General features: G+C 31.1%; 1 protein-coding gene across 3 annotated transcripts in view; it reads right to left on the bottom strand.

Moving 5' to 3' along the window:
* Positions 1-7,093: 7,093 nt before the first annotated feature.
* Positions 7,094-24,561, bottom strand: part of LOC127287630 (semaphorin-2A) — a 207,419-nt gene continuing 189,951 nt past the window's right edge. For 2 of the 3 annotated variants that reach the window (XM_051314660.1, XM_051314659.1), the window contains 8 exons: positions 17,911-17,973; positions 17,716-17,823; positions 16,754-17,024; positions 13,678-13,908; positions 13,173-13,586; positions 12,815-13,091; positions 12,304-12,751; positions 7,094-12,103 (listed from right to left, as the gene is read on the bottom strand). In XM_051314660.1, the coding sequence (XP_051170617.1) occupies positions 12,029-12,103; positions 12,304-12,751; positions 12,815-13,091; positions 13,173-13,586; positions 13,678-13,908; positions 16,754-17,024; positions 17,716-17,823; positions 17,911-17,973 (1,887 nt within the window). In that variant the 3' untranslated portion in view covers positions 7,094-12,028. The remainder of the gene's footprint in view (positions 12,104-12,303; positions 12,752-12,814; positions 13,092-13,172; positions 13,587-13,677; positions 13,909-16,753; positions 17,025-17,715; positions 17,824-17,910; positions 17,974-24,561) is intronic. The other variant, XR_007843900.1, reaches the window with a different exon arrangement.

Here is a 24,561-nt window from a genome sequence, read left to right as displayed (position 1 = left end):
TAAAGGGGCTTTTCTATTTTATTTTTGATCAATGTTTATATCAGTTCATTTTTATCAGGAAACAAATGAAATTGAATTATAGAAAAGAGTATTGTCAAAAGCTTTAACGGACATATGTGCCACACCTGGGTTTTTGTTGCATGCGTTTGAATATAAGAAATTAACATTTTTCGAGCCAACTAGTAAAACTCTTGCCATTATGCTAATCGAAAAAGGACACGTGTTTGTAACAGCTTATTTCTATTGGAATTCGAAGAGTGTTATACAGTTTTCTACTCTCTAGGATCTTCTCTTAAAAATTTTTTTTTCTGCTACTTCCTGTGTTCTTTTCTCTTGTACTTTCATGAAAAGTTTTCGATCTTAAATTTAAATTAGCAATTAACCTAGACCCTCTTGAAACTCTCGAGATGTAAATTTATTATAAAAATTTAAAAACTCGAAATCAGTTTCACTTCAGAAAGACTATTCTCCCTTTTTTTTAAATCTTTTAGAGAATTCTTGTCGTCTTAATCTTATTTGTGAGCAGACAAGAATGAATCTAGTTATCTCCGACTTTGTTAAACATTGATTCAAACTTGAAAGTGTATTTTCTTTTTCACGCTTCTGTAAAACGTCTCTTAGCGAAAAGCGACGAGAGTTTCTCCGAGAGGTGATATCGCCGTTTGATAATTACGGTGTAACTCCGTTTAGATGGCAATTAAGGGAAAACTGTTATAAATATCAGGGGCAGGACTTTCACAGTAAGGACACCAAAACAGAATTTAGGTAGCGAGTTAAGTTTTCAGCGTTTCTGTAAGGGAAGACAGGGGCATCAGATATCCTAAAATATACGAGAAAAGCTTATTTCCTCTTACATATTACTTTTTCGGTAAAATGTCCTTTTTTAATGCTGGCAAACTTTTCCCAACATTAATTGTACGAGTTGTTGTTTTTTTTCAAGTGAAAAAGATTTAAAAATTTATTCAAAATATCATTTGAATAATTAATTAGAAAATTGTTTTAGGCAACATTGATGATTTAATTGAAAATTCATTTCCGGTTTTTAGCATCAACGCTTTTGGTTCAAAGCAGTCGTTTCATTAAAGTTAAAAGCAGAAATTTACGACACCAAAATTTTCAACGTCAACGCATCTAATTTTCTTTCAGGTAGTAAAATTTCATGGGAATAATATCGCGTCACCTGTTACTATACTGTATCCGGTTTTATAACGCAAAGAAAATTGCAGTGTAAAAACTAAAAATTTTACTGCAGTAATGATTTTGTTAGAGAAAAATTATTTTTAATACAAATATTTTTCTTTTCAGCTATATATGGTAATGAACAATATTAAGGAGTATAAAATAACATTTGATAAAAAAGTTTTTCGATTTTGAAAAATAAAAAAAAATGTGGTAGATAATAAGGATGTAATGGAACAATTTGCCGAAAATGAATCAAGTTATTTTCAGAAGTAACCCAACTAGGAGAACTCTATCTTAAGATACTACTTAAAGTCTACTTAAGACAGGTTGGACAGAAAAGCCACTTATAGCTACACAATTCATAAATAATTTTCCATATTTATAAGGAGTTAGTAACGTCATCTCCGTAAGTACTCATGTTTCATAAGGCTTACTGAGGATATTATGTCACCATTCAACATACTGGAAAACCAAGTAACAATTAATGTTTGAAATAAATTAGTAAAACAAATAATCAAATAAAATGTTTTTAAAAAATTGGTATTTAATAACCTGGCGCAATTCAGGTGTCTTAACTGAAACAAACATAAAATGTAGAGACACAAAATCTGTAAAACGTGTCAATCTTCGATTACCAGCACAGAAAATGATATCGTTTGCCAACCTCAGTTAATATTAGTCTAAAGATTTACTCAGTTTATATTACATTACACATTAAATATTGCAATCGAGAACTCGTTCACTGCAGACTTTGATCAGATTACATTGCTCTGATCATTTCAAAAACCAATTATTCTCTGACATTTAATTAATTTTCAAAAATCATAATTTATTCGAATGATAAATATTTCCAAATCAATTAGAACACACCCTATTTTTTTGTATCGATACTCAATAGAAAACTGATAAAATCTATATTAAATAAGAAAGTAAATTATTGAACCAAAAAAAATAAATATATAAATAATAAAATAAATGACTGGGTTAAGAATTCAAAAGGTGAAAAAGTTTAAACTGAAAATCGATAAACAAAGGAAGTGCCGCGAGCTCTGTTAAGGGTTTGAGAGATAGACTTTTGCGGCGTAAGTTTGTAAAATATTTTGCTCTAGGGTCGAACCGATTCCAAAAGAACGTTGCAGTTTCCTCCTTCAGTTAAGTTGAATCAATTGAAAAAGTTCAGTTTCCTCTCGTTTAGAGCCGCCGCGCAGTTCTCGTATCGCCACAGAATTTTCTTTTCGATGGTAAAAAAAAAGAGTAACGATAGATCGACTTTAAGGCCAAAACTTGGACGCAAGGAGAAACTCGTTTCCTGCTTCCGGTTAGCAGGCGAAATCGAGAAGAGTAAAACGAGCTTGAAAATCACTATTCGGCATCTCTAAAGTGCAAGGATAGTCTTTCCCTCTACTTTTTGCACAACTTCTAATCCAACTCATTTTCTACTTTCTTCAAGTAACTTTAAAAACAAAAATAATTTCTATTTTCTTTTTGGATTTAAATATATTAATTAATATTTTTTTTTTCATATATAATTACGTTATGCGTCATTCATTATATGAAACGTGTTCATATTAACAAAGTTTTCAGCTTTCCTGTTTCAAAAAAAAAAAAAAAATTAGAAACTTGTTTTGTAATCGTCCCCTCCAACGGAAATCCTTTGAGAAGAAGAGACCTGAAAACTTTTTTTGAAAATGTTCTCTCTATTCATAACAATGAGGCTCTCCTCCTCATTCTCTTTCTGACAAGAACGTATTTTGGTGGCTCGACTCGGAACCAACTCAATCTTCCGTATGGTGTCCTGCCCACTGACTTCAGTGAGTCAATGGCCATTGTGCTTTAAACAAAGACCTCACAGTGAATTGTAATGGGATTTAATGAAAGAAGATTTTGCTAGGAGAATAGAGAGAGAGAAATGCAGCCTGACGCCCAACCGCTGCTGATTTCTGAATTATTGAGACGCTGAAAATGGGCAGATACTGGTTAAATGAACCGTGAGCTAGTGTCTTAGATTTGAAGATGACACTTATTATTACCCTCACCCCCTCCCTCTAAAAATGGCAGATAATTCATTAAAAATTTCTTAAGATTTCTTAAAGCCAATTAAATAAATCCTTTCATTCTTCATTAAATGATATTTTTAGCACTTCAATTTTTCTGAAAAACAATTGTAACCGGATAATAAATTGATTGTGTTTTGTAAAGAAATTGGATATAAAAAAAAACATTAAAACTTTATATTGTCAATGCGTCTTTATTATAAATTTGATTGACATACGTATTTGGTTGTATAGCAACAGTTTAACTTTTTGACGAGCACTCAGGGTCTTTTACGATTCCAAGTAGATAACGCATGTTTGGGTCAGACATGCAGCAGTAGTAACTGGATTTATTGTCAGACTCACAGTGGTTAGTCACAAATAAATTTATTTCACGTATAGAGTACGTTTTTATTGAGGTATAAAATCTTTTAGAAAACAGTTTATCTTTTATATTATACGTTTTTCTTATTGTCAATGTCTCTTTGAAATAAAGTAAAATTTAATTAAAATATAACTTGAAAAAAAAATGAGATAGAAAAAAGAGAGAATTTTAATTTAATATTATTTATAAATAAATTTTTTTTTCCAGTCATAAATATAATAAAGCAAAATATTTATTATTTAAAAATTTTATCAAATAATTATTTAATGACATCACTCAGAGATGAAATATTAAAATTAAGAATTCTTCCTAGTGAAAAGGCAAATTATCATATTTTCATTTAATAGACGGTGGAAATATTATTTTAACATTCTCATAATCTTTTCGCTTATAATAAATTAGCTATAATTTTAGTGTAATCTCATAAAACAGAGGAATAACTAGTTTTTTTTATTTGTAAAAACAAAATTAATTTAACAATGCTAAAACTGTTTTAATATTTTTTTTATAAAAGAACTAAAGGGAATACTCATATGTTTTGTTAATTTAATATAAACATCAGTTTCTCTGTTTGTTTAGTCAATATATCCTAGAATTGTACGATAACTTGGACACCATGTAACACCTAGGGACCTCGAGGAGAAAAGCATGTAAAATCTTTTTTACCTTATAGACTGCGGAGAGAAACAGTTAAGGAGAAATTCAAAAATCTCCGAATTGCCGTCCGTAACCTACTTTTATTCGAAGTACTCGCATTTGCTTGAACCTTTCTTGATCAGAGTAGAGGAAAACTACAGAAAACCTCTAGTTTAATAATAATTATTATTTTAGGTTATTTGTGCGCAACAAAAAGCCACGTATTGTACATATCCCCCTTAATGCATTTAATGTTAAGACTATTATATTTCTCCTATAAAATGATTAATGTAAATTCATCAAGAAATAAAATTAATGGGTAACAAAAACCCAACATTGATCCATGGTGAAGGTTGATCCACGTTAAGTTCTCTTACCTTAATGCGGCGGTAGATGATATCATGGAAACATGATTTAGCTAAGAGATGAACCTCGTTGAGCGTTAGAGCGGGTAATACGGTTTTAACGAACTGTTTTCCATAATGCTAGTAAAGCATTATCAGAACGTTGAGTGCAGCACTATCGTCGTGTTAGAATCCCTCTTGCAAGATTCGTAGCCTCGTGTTGTAAATTTCACGAGAAAACTAAAACTAAAATGAATAACACTTTTCTGGCGGCGGGGAAAATGAAAAAAAAAAAAAAAGATAGAGGCTGTGAGAATAAAGGATAATAAGACAAAGGACTTGTGAGCAAGGAAACCTGAAAATCAAGAGAGCTTAAGGAGATTCAACAAAAAGCTCACTATTTAGCTCGCTCTTCTATAGTTGCCTCGCGTCGAAGTGTAAGGGAAAAAATAAAAATAAATCGCAATAAAAGTGGAATTTTAATTAGCGTCACACTTGTTGGCTTATTTTAAAAATGTCTTTACACCTTGTCGACAATCTAAAGGCAAATCTACTATAGTGAATTTAAAAAATTTCATATTCAGTTATAATTTCAGTTCTAGTTCGACCGTGTGCTGATTGTTGACATGGTGTTTCGAAAAAAATTGATATTTAAAAACCTGGCGCAATTTAATCAGGTGAATAATAAATCACGTAATGATTGAAGTTTCAAATTATTTAGTGAAATATAAATTCAATTGTTTTGAAAAGAATTGGTATTTAATAACCTGGCGCAATTAAATCAGGAGAACAATAAACCACATAATGATTAACGTATCAAATTATTTAGTGAAATATAAATTCAATTGTTTTGAAAAAAATTGGTATTTAATAACCTGGCGCAATTTAATAACAATAAACCACATAATGATTGATATTTCAAATAAATAGTAAAACATAAATTCAATTATCACTAAATATGATTTCCTAATCAACAACTTATCCATTTTATTAAATAAATTCATTTGGTTCGAAAAAAAATTGGTATTTAATAACCTGGCGCAATTTAATCAGGTGAACAATAAAAAAAGTTTTATATCAATAATTTTTTAAATCGATTTAACTAAATGTTATTCATCATTTTCGTCTCCCTTTCATTAGTAATAAATATTTTTAAATTACAAATTCCTTTTTATTTATTTTTCTATTTTGTTTATGTTCTTTTTTTTCGAAAAAAAATTGGGTTATTATTTTTGCATGAATTATTAATTAAAATTGATGAAACTTTAGTAACTATAGTGAGAGATCCATGGAAAAATTTTGCAAGTTATATATATATATATATATTTGAGCGTGGACTGCAATTCCACATTCGCAGAGTGTATAATAGTTAATTAAATGAGCGAGTGGCCAACTCCATTAAAACTTGGGTCGTTTCAGTGATTTTATCGAGATTTGATAGCTTCCGAATAACTGAAATATCCACAAAGGGTGGCACCATTGGGGTCATAAAGGTGGTTGTAAATGTACAGCCTTCTGGAAAAATGTACTTTTTAGCAATGTGAATTTCTCACACCATTAAAGGCTTTGAATTTAACTGGTCTGAAAATGGCGAAGCAATTATCGTTTTTATCACTCAATTTATATAACCAATCAGATTTTTTCCTTTTTTTTTTTTTTTTAAAAGTAGGAAAACACTTTTTTAAGTAAAACAAATTTTTTACCATATAATATAGGAAATAATTTTTTTACATAATAATTAATAAATGAATATAATATAGTGTTTAGAAAGTTTTCTTTATAATTATTAGTATATAGACAATATTCTTATGGTAGAAGGCAATGACCATTGATTTGACGTATTCAAACAATGACGTAACAAATGACGTAAGTCAGTTTGATTAAAAGCATCCAATTATTATGCAGACGTAGAACATGACATCTGTATGTAAGAGACACTCTATGTACAATCTGGCGTCTAAACGTCTAGCACATGGAAGGGTCAACTTGACATTATCTTATAGTTCTAGAATATTTTATCATCATTTTTATTAGTTTTCAAAATTTCTTTTTGAATTATAAAACACTACATAAATAATTCATAAGATTGAAGTTTTCAATTTAAATTTATTAAACTGTTTCTCTTGTATTTTTTATTTTTATTTCGTTGAAAACAATTAACTAAATAAATAATTTATTTTCTATTTTATTTCGTAGAAAGCAATTAACTTTAACTCTTTATTTTTAATTTTATTTTCTAGAAAATAATGAACTAAATAAACTTTTAACTAGTTATAAATATTAATTGTCGACTATTAAAATTAAATATTCTACTTCATTATTTTATGAAACTTTCTTCTTAATAGTACTCTAATTTTATATTACTTATTAACATTTGCCAAAGTGCTCGACAATCTTCATAACCAAGCTGATGTTAATTATTAACAATTATTATTTTATATTTTAAAGTAAAATAATTTTAATTTTTATATAAACAATGAAGGACAAGGAATTATAAATAAAACGCTGATCGATCATTTATTAAAGCAAAACTTTATTATAGCAATAGTGAACAATGGATAACTATTAAAGATTTTTAACATGTTTTTTTTTTTTTTTTTTTTTGATAAAAATAGCGATTGGATGTTTAGGTAGTAGAGGAATATCTAAAAAGGGTCTCTTAATGCAAGATATTTTCAAAATGAAAAATACTCGTTGCATCATTATTTTGTCGATAATTAAAAAAGAATATGAATGTCGCATAATAATGACAAAATAAAAAAATGTACATGAATGTGAAATCAGATGGAAATTGTCTTTGAATACTGTTTTCTCTTTTTCTTTTTATTCTATAAAGGGTTAAAAAAAATCCGTATTTAATAAGAATACAAATATTAGAAAAATCAAGGTGAAAAGTAAAAGCAGAAAAAAAGAACAGTAAAATTAAATTGAAAAAGTAAAAGGGTAAAGAAAGTGAGAGTAAAAGAGAAACGAGTATTAAAACCAAAATAGGGGAAAAAAAAGTAAATGAATACTAATAGCAAAAAAGAAATTGCAAAATTAAAATTTTTCTCCAATTGAAAGAACTCCACTTTCATATCTATTTATATATATATATGTAAACTATTAAAATCGTAAAAATGAATTCGTATTTCTATTTGAAAATTCATTACCTATTCGTTTTAGTCATCGCGATATGTGAGCGATTATAATGTTCTTGGTCAATTGGCATTTATCACACCGTTCAATAATTTTTTTTTTCTGTAAGATTTCAGTCAAACGCACGAGCAAATAACGCATGACAAGTGCGCGCTGCATTTCGATGGAAGGTTTTTCTCTTTTGAGCGATGTGAGACATCCTTTGCGATCGAACAAAATTGAATTCCCGTGCACGGAATGTCGAGTGCTTCGGATTTCATGAATCACGATTTTGTGAATCCTCAACGAAACGATGTTGAGGATGAACAAAAAATATGTTCGATCGATAAGGAGGAGTGCCACGGTGTGAATTATCAGTTATATAACGTAAAAATCCCTCGTTCTCTCTTTATTCAATTTTGGTACTTAGATGATCTCCATCTTGGATGATAAATGCTGATGAAGAACAAAAAAAAAAATTTAAATAATAAAGTGGGTGGGGGGGAGTGAAAGGAAGTAAGAAGACAAGTTAAACGAGAATTTAATCAATATTTTAAATTTATATTGCAACCCTATTGGGATGAAGATAAAATAAAATGTGTCTTTGAAAAAAAAAAAGAAAACGATATCAACAAAATCTTTAAAGACAATTGTCGGCTAGTCCTAATGATATATTTAATAAGTCGTTATCAGCTATATTCTTTCATCTTTATCGTAATAAGTCATCTTTATCTCACGGCAGTAAACCATTTTTTTTTATATATTTATATCATGTTGATCATACCGCGCACACTAACCGAGCTAGCCTAATTTGTTTTCGATTGGCGCTACGGAATAAAAATTTAATTTACACCGACGCTCTTTAAAAATTTAACCAATTTTCGTAATTTTAATTAATTTTTCAATAATAAAACATTCGTTTATTATGTTAAAAAAAAAATTATCAGTCGATTTGAAATTTATATATAATTTAGCTAAAATAGTAAATCGATATACCACAATTTGAAAGAAATACCCTGCTTAAAAACGATCGATAGCAATAGTCTGCGGGGGATAATCCAACATTCCGTTGCGCCAACCGCTCAGGAAATAACATACAGTATTTAGTAATCTTATAAATAATAGGTCTAACAACATTAGGGTTCATCTTAGAGATTGCTTTCTTTAATCACATCGACCAATCTGAAAGCTCAACATTCAAAAGAGTGAAGGATATTCAATTTGGAATTGTCTTCCTTTATTTTTTAAATTTACAAATTTTTATTTTGGAATATTCTTTTTTTTATATATATGATGACGATATATAATAACAAAAATTTGCATGCTGAGCTCTCAGCTATATGGATCATAATGTGTCTTAATTATTTTTTTTTATTTTTTAATATAATTAGAGGGCGGACTTGATGATCTGATTTGATCACTTTATTAGCGCAATTAGAATCATAAAAATTTGAAGATTTTAAAAAAAGTGAACAGGGCAGCTGACCAAATCCGTCATCTAGTATTGATTCGTTAAATTTTCACTTTACGCAAAAAACCTTTCATAGATTACGTCAGTTCATAAATATTTATATATGCGTGCACAATTGTAAGATAATTATTACTCTCATTCACTTCTAATCTCATGAGTTGTTAGCACACACCGAGTATTTATTTTTAAAATTCCAATTTTATCTTGACTTTGAAAAAAATTTGATATTTAATAACCTGGCGCAATTTAATCAGGTGAACAATAAACCACGTAATGAACGATGTTTCAAATAAATAGTAAAACAAATTCAATTGTTTTGAAAAAAAATTGATATTTAATAACCTGGCGCAATTTAATCAGGTAAACAATAAACCACGTAATGAACGATGTTTCAAATAAATAGTAAAACAAATTCAATTGTTTTGGAAAAAATTGATATTTAATAACCTGGCGCAATTTAATCAGGTAAACAATAAACCACGTAATGAACGATGTTTCAAATAAATAGTAAAACAAATTCAATTGTTTTAAAAAAAAATTGATATTTAAAAACCTGGCGCAACTTAATCAGATATTCCAGTCGGAATTCAAACGGAAATTATCAGAATCCCCAGAGCGCCCTTATAGAGAATCTTTCCAAGTCCTAAAATATCCGCTATTGTAAGGATTTATATTTATATTTCATTTCTATTTTTAATCACGCGCAATTTTCTAGTTCTCTTTAAAATTTCAGTCATTGAATTTTTTTTTGTTAATGAATCTTTTAATAAGGGTATATCGAGAAAAAAAATTAATTTCATAATTCCTCTATCAAAAAATTGATTAGAGGCAAATTATACACGACGGTGACTGCTGGCCCTATTTGCGCACTAAAGTCCTTAAATAAAAATCGATTCTTACCTTAGGTGATAATACTATTCAATACTTGTTTGAAGCTCGTAATAAGTACATAGTTTACCAATTAATTTTTGTTTTTATAACACATTTATTCTATAGTCATTCATTTTTCGTTTAACATTCATTCAATTTAATTAACAGCTGCACGCACCGTAAACTATCGAAGTATAAAATTAAATCTTATGTTAATTCATATTGGAGAACGTCTTTGTACAGAACTTAACGAATTACATAATTCCTAGAATATAGACATTGTATATGTACCCTCGATCGCCCGAAAAACGCTCTGCGCGGACGAAAATTCTACCGAGCGCCGGAAAAAAAATCAATGTGCCTCCGAATGGCACGCTTTTTTTTAATAATTATTTACAAAATGAAAGAAAAACCAAAAAAAATGGGCAAGAATCAACTATCACTGCTTTTTGTTATTATTGAAATGAAAAACTTTTCACAGAGAAAGGTGTCATGACCTCTCTACTTTCCTTAGCAAAAATTCCCTTAAATTAATTTACATTCATCACTCTTTCATCATAAAAATTGTCAAAATGCAGGTGTTTTGCAAATTTATTGGAATTTAAAATTGAAGAAGAGTGATCAAAGTAAATTAATATTAAGATGATTCCACTAGGATTATTATCTTAATCCAGCAAAGTTGCGGAATAATCGCATTTGGTTCACTTAGTAATTTTGCGAGATACGACCATATTAGTCGAACTCATCAAGAACTAATAAGCGAACATGAATCTACACTAAATATTTAAAGTTAGCTACAAAGTGTACACGTGAATCGTTGATTCGTTATATGTACAAAATTTTGAGACGCCCATAAGAGTCTAATTTTGAAAATGTCAAAAATCGATTCAATTCTGTAGGGCTCAGTATTTATTTTAAATTACTTCGATATTGAAATCCGTGTGTAGCACCTTCGAGTATTTATGGTCAATTCTGAGACAAAACAAAATTTTTTAAATTAATCTCGATTTCGTGAGGGGGACAAAAAAATACGATTAAAGGGAAAAATGGAAGCGCGACTGTAATAAAAAAGAATCCAACACTCAGCCCGCGAGTTTTGATTAGAAATAAAAATTAATTTCAAAGTAGAGAGTGGAAATCGAGGGAGTCAACCGTCGCGCATTTTTAACGAATTCATAATCTCATATGTAACCTCTGTGATTTAGTCCGAGACGTTCGGTGCTCGTCTTAAGTAACCACGATTTCTTGCCGCTTATTAAGAATTACTAACTCTTAAATCTATATATTTTTTTTTAATACGTAATATACGAGACATTCCCGGGGAAATCACGCAATCATGATTGTTTTCTGCCTTGTTTCTCTCCGAGAGAGGGCTCCAGCAGGACATCCTTTAAAATCATTAGTCAACGATTTCTAATCGCTAAATTATATTATTATTCATATCACAGGTCTCAGAAAAAAACATTTACGTCCCGTGTTTTTTTTTTTTTTTTTTTTTTTAGCGATGAGGAAACGTTGATATATTGCTTTTAAAGATCAATGTCTTCTCTGCCTTCTGCCCTTAAGAACACTTACTTTGGCATCCACTGGTGCTCGCGCATCGTTGCCGAAGCGAAGTCTCCCCGTGTAAAATTGTAGACCTCAAAAAAGATATATATTTACAAATTTAAGCGAATACAAAAAGAAAATGAAAACCTATCCGAGAAACAAAGAATATATAGCCTTTAAACGCGAGGAAATGTTCCGAGCACCGTGGCACTTGACTCCAAGTGAACATTCGTTTATTTTTCTTATTGACTAATTTTTTTTTTTTTTTTTTTCATTCAATTTACTTAGCGAATGTCCGGTCGTAAGAGACGATGATAAACGTAGCTGCAAGTACCAAACCACTCGATTCGAATACACTTGGACAATGATTCGCCGGTAGGATGCTTATACGGATTATCGAGTCGTCATCTCGAATCGACGACGGATCTAGCGCTCGACTTCATCACACTAGAGGCGTTCCATATACTTCGTTTGTATGTAGATTTTGGTTGCTGTCGTTTTGCCTTGATGCGCATTGCTGAAACAGAAAAAGAGACACACACCGTTGCATATTCATTTCTATTTCACTTTGAACTTGATAATCAAATCTTTAATCAAAAGTTCTTCGTTTCTTTGTAATTTTTGCAAATATTCATACACAGAATAAAAATAGTATAATGATTTTCAGTAATTTTATTCTCCCCCCAAAAAATGAAAATATTTTTCCTAAAAACTTACCGCTTGTTTCTTTTCCCAACTCTTCATGGCTGACTTGTACTTTTCAAATTCGTGACACCAATCCGAGTAAATCTTTTGATAGTCATTTGATTTAGCAGGTGCCGAACATCTGTGAGCGTCTACTGTAATATTATAGGAGCAAAGAAGAGCACCTCCGAGCCAGCAGTCGTACCTTCCTGCATCCTGATCATTAACACCAACAATTACCAATCCTTTTTCTGATGTTTCGATGAATTTTTCACCACCCGAGCCATATTTGTATGTTATTTGATATCTTCCCTTCTCTTTGCTATAATGATACCATCTAACTTCTTGATTTTCAAGAACCTCGGGCATCTTTACAAAACAACCAAGATGCACCGATTGACCCCATGTCACTACAAGTCTTCGTTTACCAACACTACTGTCGCAAACATCTGCCGTACTATTCGAGACATCCTGTAAAAGTCTAGAAAAAAAACGAAAACATTAATTTCCTCTAAAATTTAATTTAAAAATAAAATAAACTTACCCTGGTGCATAGGGTTTGCAGGTATTTGTATCCTTATCCCAACCGCAATAAGGATCATGAACACAACGTAGACAATTGTCATAGCGACGAGAACACATGACTAAATCGATTTGCTTTATTCGATGATCAGACGCCACGTAGATTGCTTTGTGTTCCTTCGATATTTCCATTGCTTGAATTGGCTCACCGGGAGTAACATCGAAGACATCCAAGAGAATCGATTGTGAGTCACCATTGCTGTCGACCCATTGAACCACTTTATGAACTCGTCCGTCACCTATTAATTTTGTTAAATCATTAGAATAAGAAAATTAACTAGATATTTCCTAGTTGAAGTTAATTTGAAATTAAAACTCACTGGAGCCAGCGTAATAAACCGTATAGTCCAAATCCATTCCAACAAAATCGATACGAAGTTTATCGACCACAAGTCGAGTAAGCATAACGTCCCTCTTGTAGAAAACGGGCTTTTCATTCTCGTGCGATATCGCCGAGTCCATAAGCGGATGTGACCTAATGAAATTTAGAACTGTATCGGGAAGTGTTTCCGTGTCATTGACGCATTGGCCAGGTCTTGGCTCAGGAACTTTGTTTGGCAAAACAGGAAGCCACGCACTGCTACTGGTTGCCTGTTCCTTAAATTTCCCACGGAAGGCATCTTGTATTGCATCAATATGAAATGAACATATCGCTGAACCCATTAAACCATTTGTCGATGTTGTAAAAGTTCCATAAAAATGTGTATCATCACCTGGCACCTTGTATACACTCTCTATTTAAAAAAATTACAATTTTTCATCAAAAATTTCACAAAATAGAAGATTTTAAATTAACTCCGAATGGAAAAATAAATATATACTTACGAATTTCATTGAAGTAGAAAGGAAATTCGCCAGGAATTGAGCAATTCAATCTTGCCTTTAAGTAGGTCGCCCAATTTTGCCCGAGAATATTTTTTCCTCCAGTGTCTTTTTTACATAGTCTAGCTACACGAGAATAGACACTCTTACCACAATTGATGTACTCGACTGCGGTTTCACGGAAGAAAAAGAATACATGTTGTCCAATGTCAAAGGAACCAACAAAATCAGGTTCTGCAATAAGAAATAAATTCGAAAATTTTAATTTTTTTTTTTTCTAAAAAGTAGGTTCATCAGTTAAAGAGGAAATCGTTTTTCATTGTTCTAGAGAACAAGTTTCATTTAGAGAGTTAAAATATAACCCACTATAAATTATTTTCAGTTTACGTTTCCGTAAGCAATGGATAATCATTTGTGTTTGCTAATATACATTAAACTTTATTGAATTCCTTTACGAGCAAACTATTTCCGAGTTGCTAACACCCATTTCACCAAAATTGAACATTATCTTTGGACATTATCCTTTCATTATTACAGAAACATCGTCAACTGTTTTGATAATTATGCACTCATTGGATGAATACTATAAAGCGTTTTAGTAGTTTGTTTGAAAATTTATCTGTTCATTTTGAAATAAAATGATTCTAATGATTCGCTACACAAAAAAAAATGGATACAATCTTTGGTAATTATTGGAATTCTATTTCTCTTTTAATTAATACATTTTTCTTGAAAAACATCATCATCAAATTGATGTCTTGGAAGTGATTTTAATTCTCAAGAGTGATTGTTTTAATTAGTTTATCAATATCTAATTTCATATTACTGTGATTGAATTATTTTCATCTAAATTTACTGAAATTTCACTAAATTGAATAGAATACAATGAATTTTCATTAACCTAATGTTTCCTTTATTCCTTTTGTGGTTCGTTGATTTGTTTGTAAAGAATGTTATAATCGTTTAATAGCAATTAGAAGATTGAATCGATTGACTGATGCTTTCAACCTTCAGGTAGTAATTGAATTTTGTCCCTTCATACCATATAACAGTCATTTGATAAATTGAGACAAATTTAGAACATGGTAGGGGATTTTTTGGAAAATAAAATATTTATAAAATACATATACATGTTCCTCTGTTGGCTGAAAAATTTTTATGATTAAATCATATTCTAGTAAATTGATGATGGAAAATCTCATTTATTATTTTTTCTAAAAAAGAATCCGGCACGCGACACTTTGGAAAACGTCGTTTCGCATGTGCAGAGAACCGTGAAAGTGGATGGTCTTCTCGTCAGCCAGTTATTCAGAGCTTGTTAACTCTGTCTCTCTATTTATCTCTTGTTTTCTTTCCCTTTCCCTCTCTCTCTCTCTTTCTCTCATCCTGAATCACATCAGTCTTCATTGTAGGTACTTTGCTCTGAACGAGGTCGAGTACGTGAACCTATCTTTCTCTCTGTTGGTCTCGCGCATTTAATCAACGCCTTTGCTAATAGACAAACTCGATGCAGAGAATGGCTCTTGATGGTAACGCGAAAGGGCGTTAGGAGGCAAGGGAATACCAGCTTCAAATTAAACGACGAAACAAATGGCTAATCATGCATCCCGTGCTTCAAGTATATATATATATAGTGTGAGTGTGCGCGAGAGAGGTCCTTGGAAAGGGTGCTTTCGCAATACCGAGGACGAATAAGGAATGAGGAACGTAAATTCAAGGAATCGCATATACTGGATTCAATTAATGAGATAACCGCCACTAGCATCACCAGACCCCTCCGCTCAAGAGTCAACTTCTCCTCAGAGTACATTTCTCTCTCTCTCTCTGAGGGTGAAACTTCATTTTTCATTACATTAAGCCGCTGGTGGCGCAGTGAACATTTATTCTCTTTAGAGAGCAATTTCATTTAGAGATTGATACAGCAGTACCAAAAAGTTAATACTAATTGAATTATGACACTTGACTTTTTGGCATATATGTAAATAACACATAAACACAAATTACATTCGGGCTAACAAATTGTTCCTCTATCTAAAGCCACGCGATAACTGTCTCTTTTGTAACTTTAACGGTTGTGACTTGCACCATTTTTTGACGGAATGTACACGTTTTGAGGACATACGCATATCGTTTTTCCCTGAAATTTTATCTTGTGATTGCCGCGAGTCATTCTGGAAGGGTATTCTTTCTACCTCTAAGACTTCAATTATAAAGAGGTTTGTTTCAATGTTCACGAAGATGGTCGAGATTTATAATACTTGAATGGATTGAGTGATTCTGTGTTTTATTAAATGTTTTTTGTTTTTTATGTTTAAGTATGAACTGTAATATTTTTATTATTTTTTTTTCTTGTTCTCTTTCTTTTTTTCTTTTTGTATATTTCCATTTTGAATGGACCGTTGGGTCTTAATAAACGAATAATTAAATAACACATAAAGGCATTATGGAATACGGATACTGAAAATAACAAAAAAATTGATCATAAGTGTCAAAAGAAAATTTTATTGCACTCTACAAGAAACTGATTAACCTGGAAGGGTCGAATCGTATCTTAGTCGAGGGTAGGTAAATTTAACTTCTTCAGAATACGCTTTCAAGGACGACTTCGTTTAGCTAGAGACCAAGGGGTGTTATTTTATTACCAAGCTCCTAGAACTTGTACCCTCTGAAACGTGTAGTACCTAGAACCAACTTTACTCAGCCCTCTTTTAGCTTTCCTCCTGCTCTCTACACTTTCTCTGACGCCCCTACAACTAAAGGAACTGCCGCCAAATGAAATAGGCGTGCTGGAGTGACACCCCAAGCACCCGCTTACGCGTTCATTTAGGACCGTAATTCGAAGGTTGTACTTGAAAGTACAACCCGGTTTTATGAGTTTGTCCCGCATTGCAAAACTTAGGGACAAGAAATTCATGGAATTTTAGTTATCCCTTTTAAATTCATCTTTTTTTTGTCTTACCCTTCCAAACAGTAAGTACAATATTCATTAGTTTGCGAGAAAAATTTTCAATCTCTTTTAATTACAATTTTTATATATGAATTTGAAAGGGGAAAAAAAATTTTGATAAATATCACTTACTGTCCAACCATTTCGAGTCGTACTTGATCGTTCTCTTGAAATTGAAGCCCTTTCTACCTGTCGTCAAATTGTAGAGATCCGTTCGGAAAATAACAGTATCAGCTTTAGTAAATTCCGCATTGGTGCCAGAATAAAGAGCTGGCAAATCTCCTGGATTTCCCCTTTCGACCCAAATTGCTGTCGAGTTGTCCGCAGGGTCGTAAGGACACTTCGCAATGGCTGTTCCCACACCTGGTACAAACTCGTTTCTAGGCAAATGAGTGAGATTGCTCTAAAAAAACAAAATTTCAAATAAAAGATTAGAGATTTCCAATTGTATTCTATTCTTTGAAGAAATTCTAAAGTTTGTCATTTTTTTTTGTCAAAAATGGAACAACTGTCATTTCAAATGAATACTATGAAAGATATCTGATTTTATTAAATCAGAAAAAGAAATTAAAAGGTATTTGACGCCCATACCATTTTATAATTATTACTCTTCAAAGTTTAATAATAAAAATTTACGGAATTAAAACAAGAAATCCGCTTTAAAGCCGAGTGTAAAATATTACATTTAAAGAAATTGATCTTTTTTTTCAAACTTGTTACTAGTTCTTTTTTGAAAGGAACGAGTAAGAGTTAGTCGTTATCCAATTTCTACAGTGCACTTGGGACTCGTAATCTTCAAACATCACTGAGCTCGTATATTCTTCGGTGTCGTTACACGGGTACTTAAACGCACAGTGCGTTCGTTTCGCTAGATAACCCTTGCTTACGAACTCTATCAAATGTGAACGGGTACTAAATTTTGTAAATCAAATTGCTTTTCACACCGGTATCTCTCACGAATAGACATTAGACTTTCAGTTTTAATTGGAAAGTTTTAATTTCCGAAAAAAACAGATTTTTACAACTTAATCTTTTGGAGTATTTTTTTTTAATTCAAAATAATAATAAGTATTGAATAAGAAATAAAAACTTACGTAAATCACCCAATCCTTTGGTGAATGAGCATTTGTACCACAAACATAAAAACGATTTCCATCTCCTATTGGTTGTATCACTCGAATATGATTTCGACAATCAAAGTGCTGTAAGCGAAATAATGCCAATTGATAAAATTGTTTAAATTGAAGCAAAAATTTACCAATTTTTTAGTTTTTATATAAAAAACTCACCTCTGATTTGCCTTTCGAAACGCAATTTGCAACATTGCTTGGTTCCAGGTTAAGAGCATCTCTCTGTAACAAAAATCAAACAAGTGGTCGTTATTTTTTAAAATCTTTCAAAATCCTCTATCAATATATTAAGATTAAATATCTATTTTCATTAAATTAATTTTCTTAAATTTATTTCTGTTATAAAAATGTTAAATGAGAAATTTGACTTTTAAAAAACCGTATTCTAAAAAGTTTACTGCCCCCGTCTCTGTTTTATGCCTTTGCAGCGATTTTTAGGTTTATCTGGACCGAGTGTTAGAAGTGCACTAGATGTTTCGCGAGCGTGAAGACTAAAGGTACTTGTCACGTGTGTGGAAAGACTGGCAACTATTCTTCTTCTTCTTCTTCTTTTTCAAAAAGTCTGCAATCTACCGAAGAAATAAGGTCAACTTATTCAGATACTTGAGACAAACGTATGCCTCGTAGTAGAGTGTGTTGAAAATTGCAGTATTCACCTTCGTACACAAACGAAGTAACACTTCTCTGAATACGCAAGTAGTTGAGTGTCATGTAACTGTGCATGTCAAACGGTCCCAGAAGCGGAAGCATTTCGTTTACACGGCCAATCGTCTAATGCATAAACCTGTCTTAACAATCACCATGAGTTTGCATGCACACGAAAACCACCTAGACTGTAATCAATTTCTTTTCTTTATCCTCACCAATTCAAATAATGTTTGATCAGTAAATTTATGATATCAAGAGATTTTCAAAATTTTCAACTAACTGTAGTTTGTAACGTTATTGGGGTAACGAGACTTCTTTTCGTGTAAAAGTTTTGTGAACAAAAATTTATTAAGAAGTAACTACATATTATGGCAGGGAAAAGTTGAACCAAAATTTCTTGAAAATAATCCAATTTTTAGGATCGTAACTATTTCTTAAGAAAAAAAGGATTATTCAATTCCACTTTTGACGATATATAGTTAGAAATATTGTTATAATGAAATAATTTAGTATGAAAATGTTTGGAATTTGAAGCTTCCTTAAATTGCGAATCTTCTTTAGATTTTAAATAAAATAACAAGTATGAAATGCCAAATAATTTTTTTTCTATGTAGAATTGATTATTTTAGTCTGTAAAAATTTTTTGGAATTTGAAGTTTCCTTAAAATGCGAACTTTCTTTAAATTTTTAATAAAATAACAAGTATGAAATGCCAAATAATTTTTTTTCTATGAGAAACTGATTATTTAATTCTATAATGAGTTTTGGAATTTGAAGCTCCCTTAAATTGCGAACTTTTTTTAGATTTTAAATAAAGTAACAAGTATGAAATGCCAAACAATTTTTTTTCTATGTGGAATTGATTATTTTATTCTAAAAAGAATTTTGGAATTTGATGCTCCCTTAAATTGAGATTTTAAATAAAATAACAAGTATGAAATGCCAAACAATTTTTTTTCTATGTGGAATTGATTATTTAATTCTAAAAAGAATTTTGGAATTTGAAGCTCCCTTAAATTGCGATTTTAAATAAAATAACAAGTATGAAATGCCAAACAATTTTTTTTCTTTATATAAAATTGATTATTTTATTCTATAAAGAATTAAATATAAATTCTATGAAGTATTACAGATTTTTTCTATTTTATGATCCACCTCTTGAAAGATTGTATGTAAAGAATGTTTGGTATTATTTTTTTAAATAAAAAATGGACACTTCATGAAAATATCATTCGGTTACTTTATCTGTGAGAACTAGGTCGGAGCTCCACTGTAAACAGAGGTGGATGACTGTATGAAATAAAATTGCCTTGTTTCATTTTATCTTGTCTAGTAATAATTAAGTTCGATGCGGTATGCGGTGGAGAAAAGAAGAGAGAGGGATGCTTATCAAATAGGTCGAGTGTATACTGCAAACTAGCGCAGAAATCCACACTCCCTGGAATCTTCTTTATTCTTTGACCATACTCGTCACCTGGTCTCGTTCTGGAGAGTTTAGATACTTCACGTTCCACACAGTTGACTGGAAAATATAAACACAAAAAAAAACATCCACTCTTTTTTATTCCAGTCATATTGAGATTTATCCAATGACCCAGAGTGCGTTTTTTTTTACAATAACCTAGATGTTTCTTTTTTTTAATTTTTTATAATACTTCCAGTTGCCTCAATATATTGGTAGGTGTTCATTTCTGATTAATTATTGTGAATTAGTTTTAATGAATGAAAAGGTTGATTAAATTTTCTTTGACTGAAATTTTCTTCAGCCAAAAAATAATTATAGCCTTTCGTTGATAAAACTTAGGTTACTTTACGATTACGTGGACGTCTCTTTGATGAAAGACGACTCATTCCAGAATTGAATATGAGTACAGTCGTGCACTCTGAATTTGGGTTTCACGGAGAGAAGATTCGTTTTGTAAGTGTGTCATTCCAGTTCTCTAATGTATGCTAGTCGTCAACGAGTGATTAAAGGGCGAAACGAGTTTCATGAATTTTGCCACGGTTGACGAAATGCTAGTCGCTGGTTTATTCCTCCAGCGACATTATCACCTCTCACCCGAAGCTTAATCAACCGTCCAGGACGCCGAAAGATTTGAATAGTGCAAACGCGACTGATCTGTAGACGGCGTGAAGAGAACGTAAAGTGAACTTTCACCAAGTGAAACACACATAGATATACACATTGAAGAAGCAGTGGCAACAAATAGAAGCGACGCGTAATCAAGCTTGCCTTCTATAATTTCGTCTCTCTGGGCAGATTTTGCTTTCCTCAAAACACAAAACAAATAATGAAGTCGCATCTGCTCTCTAGCGAATATATGTAAATCACAGCATTCATTTTCAAAACTAACTTGATCAACTGAAAGAGTTTTTCTTTTTTTATTTCTCTTTTTATATCAAAAATAAAAATTCTTGTACAGCTTCAAGATAAAATGTTGTCGCAATTATAAAATTTGACAGTCGAAAAATAAATTAAAGATGAAATGTACTTGTTGGAAAATGTGTATATGAAATATTCCAAGCACGTTTTCTTGTAATGGCTATGAAAAAAGTTGTCTCAAAGTAGTTCTCTTCTGCTTTCAATTTACTCCAACATTCTTAAATTAAATTGCTAACAACTGCAAACTAGTTTTTGAAGTCCCTAATTCGAAACGAAAAGTATTACGAGAAACATTTATGTTCAATCGATAGGGAATTTTCTAAATTATTATTTCTCATATCCTTTTCTATTGTGCAGCTGAGAAAAAATTGAGTCACGTGAACGAAGAAAAACTTTCTAACAATTCGAATTCTATCACATCATCAGAAACATGATACTGAAAAAGAAATTAAAAAGTATCTGACGCCCATAAATTGATGCTTCTTCAATCTCAAATATTAGTCATATGAAAATTTAATAATTTAAAGCAAAGAAAATTACAAAACTAATAATTCTCTCAACATGAACAGTCAAACTAAAGTAAACACTATCAATTGCGTATGATTATGTTAAAGAGAATATTTTAGATAAATTTGCATTAGTGATTATAAGAGGAAATATTGCCGTTTAATAGTTAGTAGGCTGTGGTAGATAATGGAATCTAAAGTGTTTGCATACCACGAAAACACCACAATATGACCGTAAAGTTAATGGCAGTGTGCGGTTCAATGAAACGATGTCTACAACAATCTCCCTTGAGATTGTCATGGTCTATGTACGTAATATTTGTGCGTAAATATTATGTTTTGACCTTTCCTGATATTTTGACCAATTAAAAGAAGAAAAAAATTTCAATATATTGTTAGAAATATCAAAATATTTAAAATTGAATCAAGTAATGCGAAAAATATAAACAGAAAATATTCCACTAGAGTAAATTTACTTGAGTAAAGGTTTCTTTGAAAAGTAAACACCAAAGTGACCCATTTTCGAAAATTAAACACAAAACTCAAGTAGAAATATTGACAAAATGGCAAATGCAAAATTACGTTAACCAATATTAAAAGAAAAATTGAAAGTGATAAATTTTCTTTTTCTATTTAAATATTATAATTTAATAATGTTAATATTTGCTAAAAAATAATAATTTTTCAAATATATTTGCATGAAAAAAAAATGTCAATATTGTAAAAGTTTGAAAAAGTTTAAAATTGTACTACTGTTGAGACATTACAGCTATAGTTTAATGCATCGTGACTTTATCCGGCCGGTAATATACCTCGTTATTAATCCTTCCTTCGCTTTGCACATACTCTGCATACGTGATGTGGCGGTTGAAACTATTCCCAACCTAGCTCAAGGCAAAAACAGAGAACGCTTCGCAACTAATTCTGTTGAGTGGTGAAATCTGTGAATCGGAAGTTGTGTGGAAATGACACTTCGTTGGTTCAAGACCATTAATTCATTTCAAGTGAGTACTTGACGCTCATATTTTTCGATATGTCTTTATAAAGAGGCAATTATCATAAATATATTTTCAAAAAATATGAAAAATTAAAAAAAGAATCTTTCTCTTCTGAATGGAAAATAATTAAATGTAAAACATTATTTGGTTATGAGAAAATAAAGAAATTGTAAATAGAAAGATGTATTTACTTTATGGAAAGTACTTTTCACTTAAAAGTCTTTAAAAAAAAACATTTCAAAGACATATTAATTTTTAATACATTTAAGAGCTGAATTAATTTATAATATTCTCCTTAACTTGAAAATTTATTCATTTAAATTATTCTTTAAATATTTAAAGCTATTTAAAAAATCGATAAACGTGAGATTTGTCATCTTTCGTTCCTGAAGAAAGGAAATTTAATATTTTATCAAGTATTAATGGCAAAATGTTATAAATATCACATAAATCAAATATTCACAATGAAACGAATAGATTTGACAGTAAATTATCAAAGATTTAGACAAGTACGAATAAGACGATAAGGAGAAAGCGAAATGAGAGAGGCCATACAATTTACTGAAATAAAATATTAATGGTAGAAAACTGCAGGTTTTTCCCATGGGTAACAACACTCCCTAACCCAGTAGAAACACAAAATAATGGCAACGGGCACTGAAAAATATATGCTCTAGAATCGTAGGACAGCCACGGCCCTTTTTATCTCATCAAATAGTAACACGTGGTACAGAGGGATGTTAAAGAAGAAGAAGAAGAGAAACACCCACGTGCGAGTTGGCGTGTTTCGAGGTCCTAACACGTGTTGGCATTTGGCCAACCACCTTGGGATTTGCAAGGATGTCTGTCACGTCTTCTCTACTGCACGCAAGTAAAATTCAAACACTATATACTTGGACACTATTGTCAGAAAGTATTTTTCAACAAGAGTCGATATCTGTCTTAAGTTGTTTGATTTCTTTTTTTTTTCTGTCGACTAATGGAACATGTCACTTGATTCGATTTCCATGTATATATATTCTTCAGGCAGGAGGTAAAGAATTCAATCTGCATTCAATATTGATTGCAATTTGATATCATGGATTTCAATTTCTGTGATTTACTTCTTATGCAGTGCTGTGCCAGATTCCATTTCGGGCGTAGGTCGACGCCACCGCTGTCAATCAACGGAATACCACCAATGTCAACGAGCATCGATGGATTAACTTTTCATTCTCAGTTTCTCAGTTTATTTGATTTACTTTTCAAACTGTCTCTTTCAATTCAATTTTGAATTATTATTTCCATCATTCCAATTTTTGGATTAATACTTTTTTTACTTCGCTGGTGATATTTCACATTCTTTTTATTGAATTGATAATTACTAGATAAAGAAACAAGTATGAAATGCCAAATAATTTTTTTAGGAGAAATGGATTCTTTAATTCAATAAAGAATTTTGGAATTTGAAGTTCCCTTAAATTGAGAATCTTCTTTAGATTTTTAATAAAATAACAAGTATGAAATGCCAAATAATTTTTTTTCTAGGAGGAATTGATTATTTAATTCAATAAAGAATTTTGGTTTTTGAAGTTCCCTTAAATTGAGAATCTTCTGTAGATTTTTAATAAAGTAACAAGTATGAAATGCCAAATATTTTTTTTTATAAATCGGCTTAGTTCCATTCGGCAAACTGATGCAATCGAATAATCATGGACTGAAACAATCAGAATGTTCGGAACCACAATCGAAGGGTCGTTGGATGATCGTGCTTCACAGTCGAAGCTAGAATACGGTAGATTCCATGCGAGACTAATTGCGCGAATCCAGACTACGGGAATAGAAGTCTAGAGAATTGGCATTTGCATTTTGGATCTTGTAAAATTGTAAAAAAGGAAATTAAAAGGTATCTGACGCCCATATCAACCTGCCTTTTATTTATTTCTTACTACTATTCGTTTACATCTGAAAAAGAAGTTAAAATATATCTGACGCCCACAGTATTGTATGATCCGCACAAATTTATACTTGGTACACGAATAAAATAGCTAAAGGAATCGTAATAAACTTTTTGTGAATATAATTATAATAAAGTTAATGACAAGAATGCTCAACTCTTTTCAGAATTAACGCATTTGAAATGCAACTTGATCCACTGGAATAGGAATAAGTTTATTCAGTGACCTGAAGTGTTTCTTGATGGAAAAGCGAATTTTAGTAAAACTGATTATATACTGGAAACTAGAAACTAACAGAGTAGAGATCCAATGGAGATGGAGTTTTGCTACTTTGAATC

The sequence above is a fragment of the Leptopilina boulardi genome, unplaced genomic scaffold (assembly GCF_019393585.1).
Source record: "Leptopilina boulardi isolate dan_hultmark-lab unplaced genomic scaffold, ZJU_Lbou_2.1 LbouV2_372, whole genome shotgun sequence".
Lineage (NCBI taxonomy): Eukaryota > Metazoa > Arthropoda > Insecta > Hymenoptera > Figitidae > Leptopilina > Leptopilina boulardi.
Note: the sequence above shows the minus strand (reverse complement) of the source record. Positions and strands in the feature narration are given on the sequence as shown.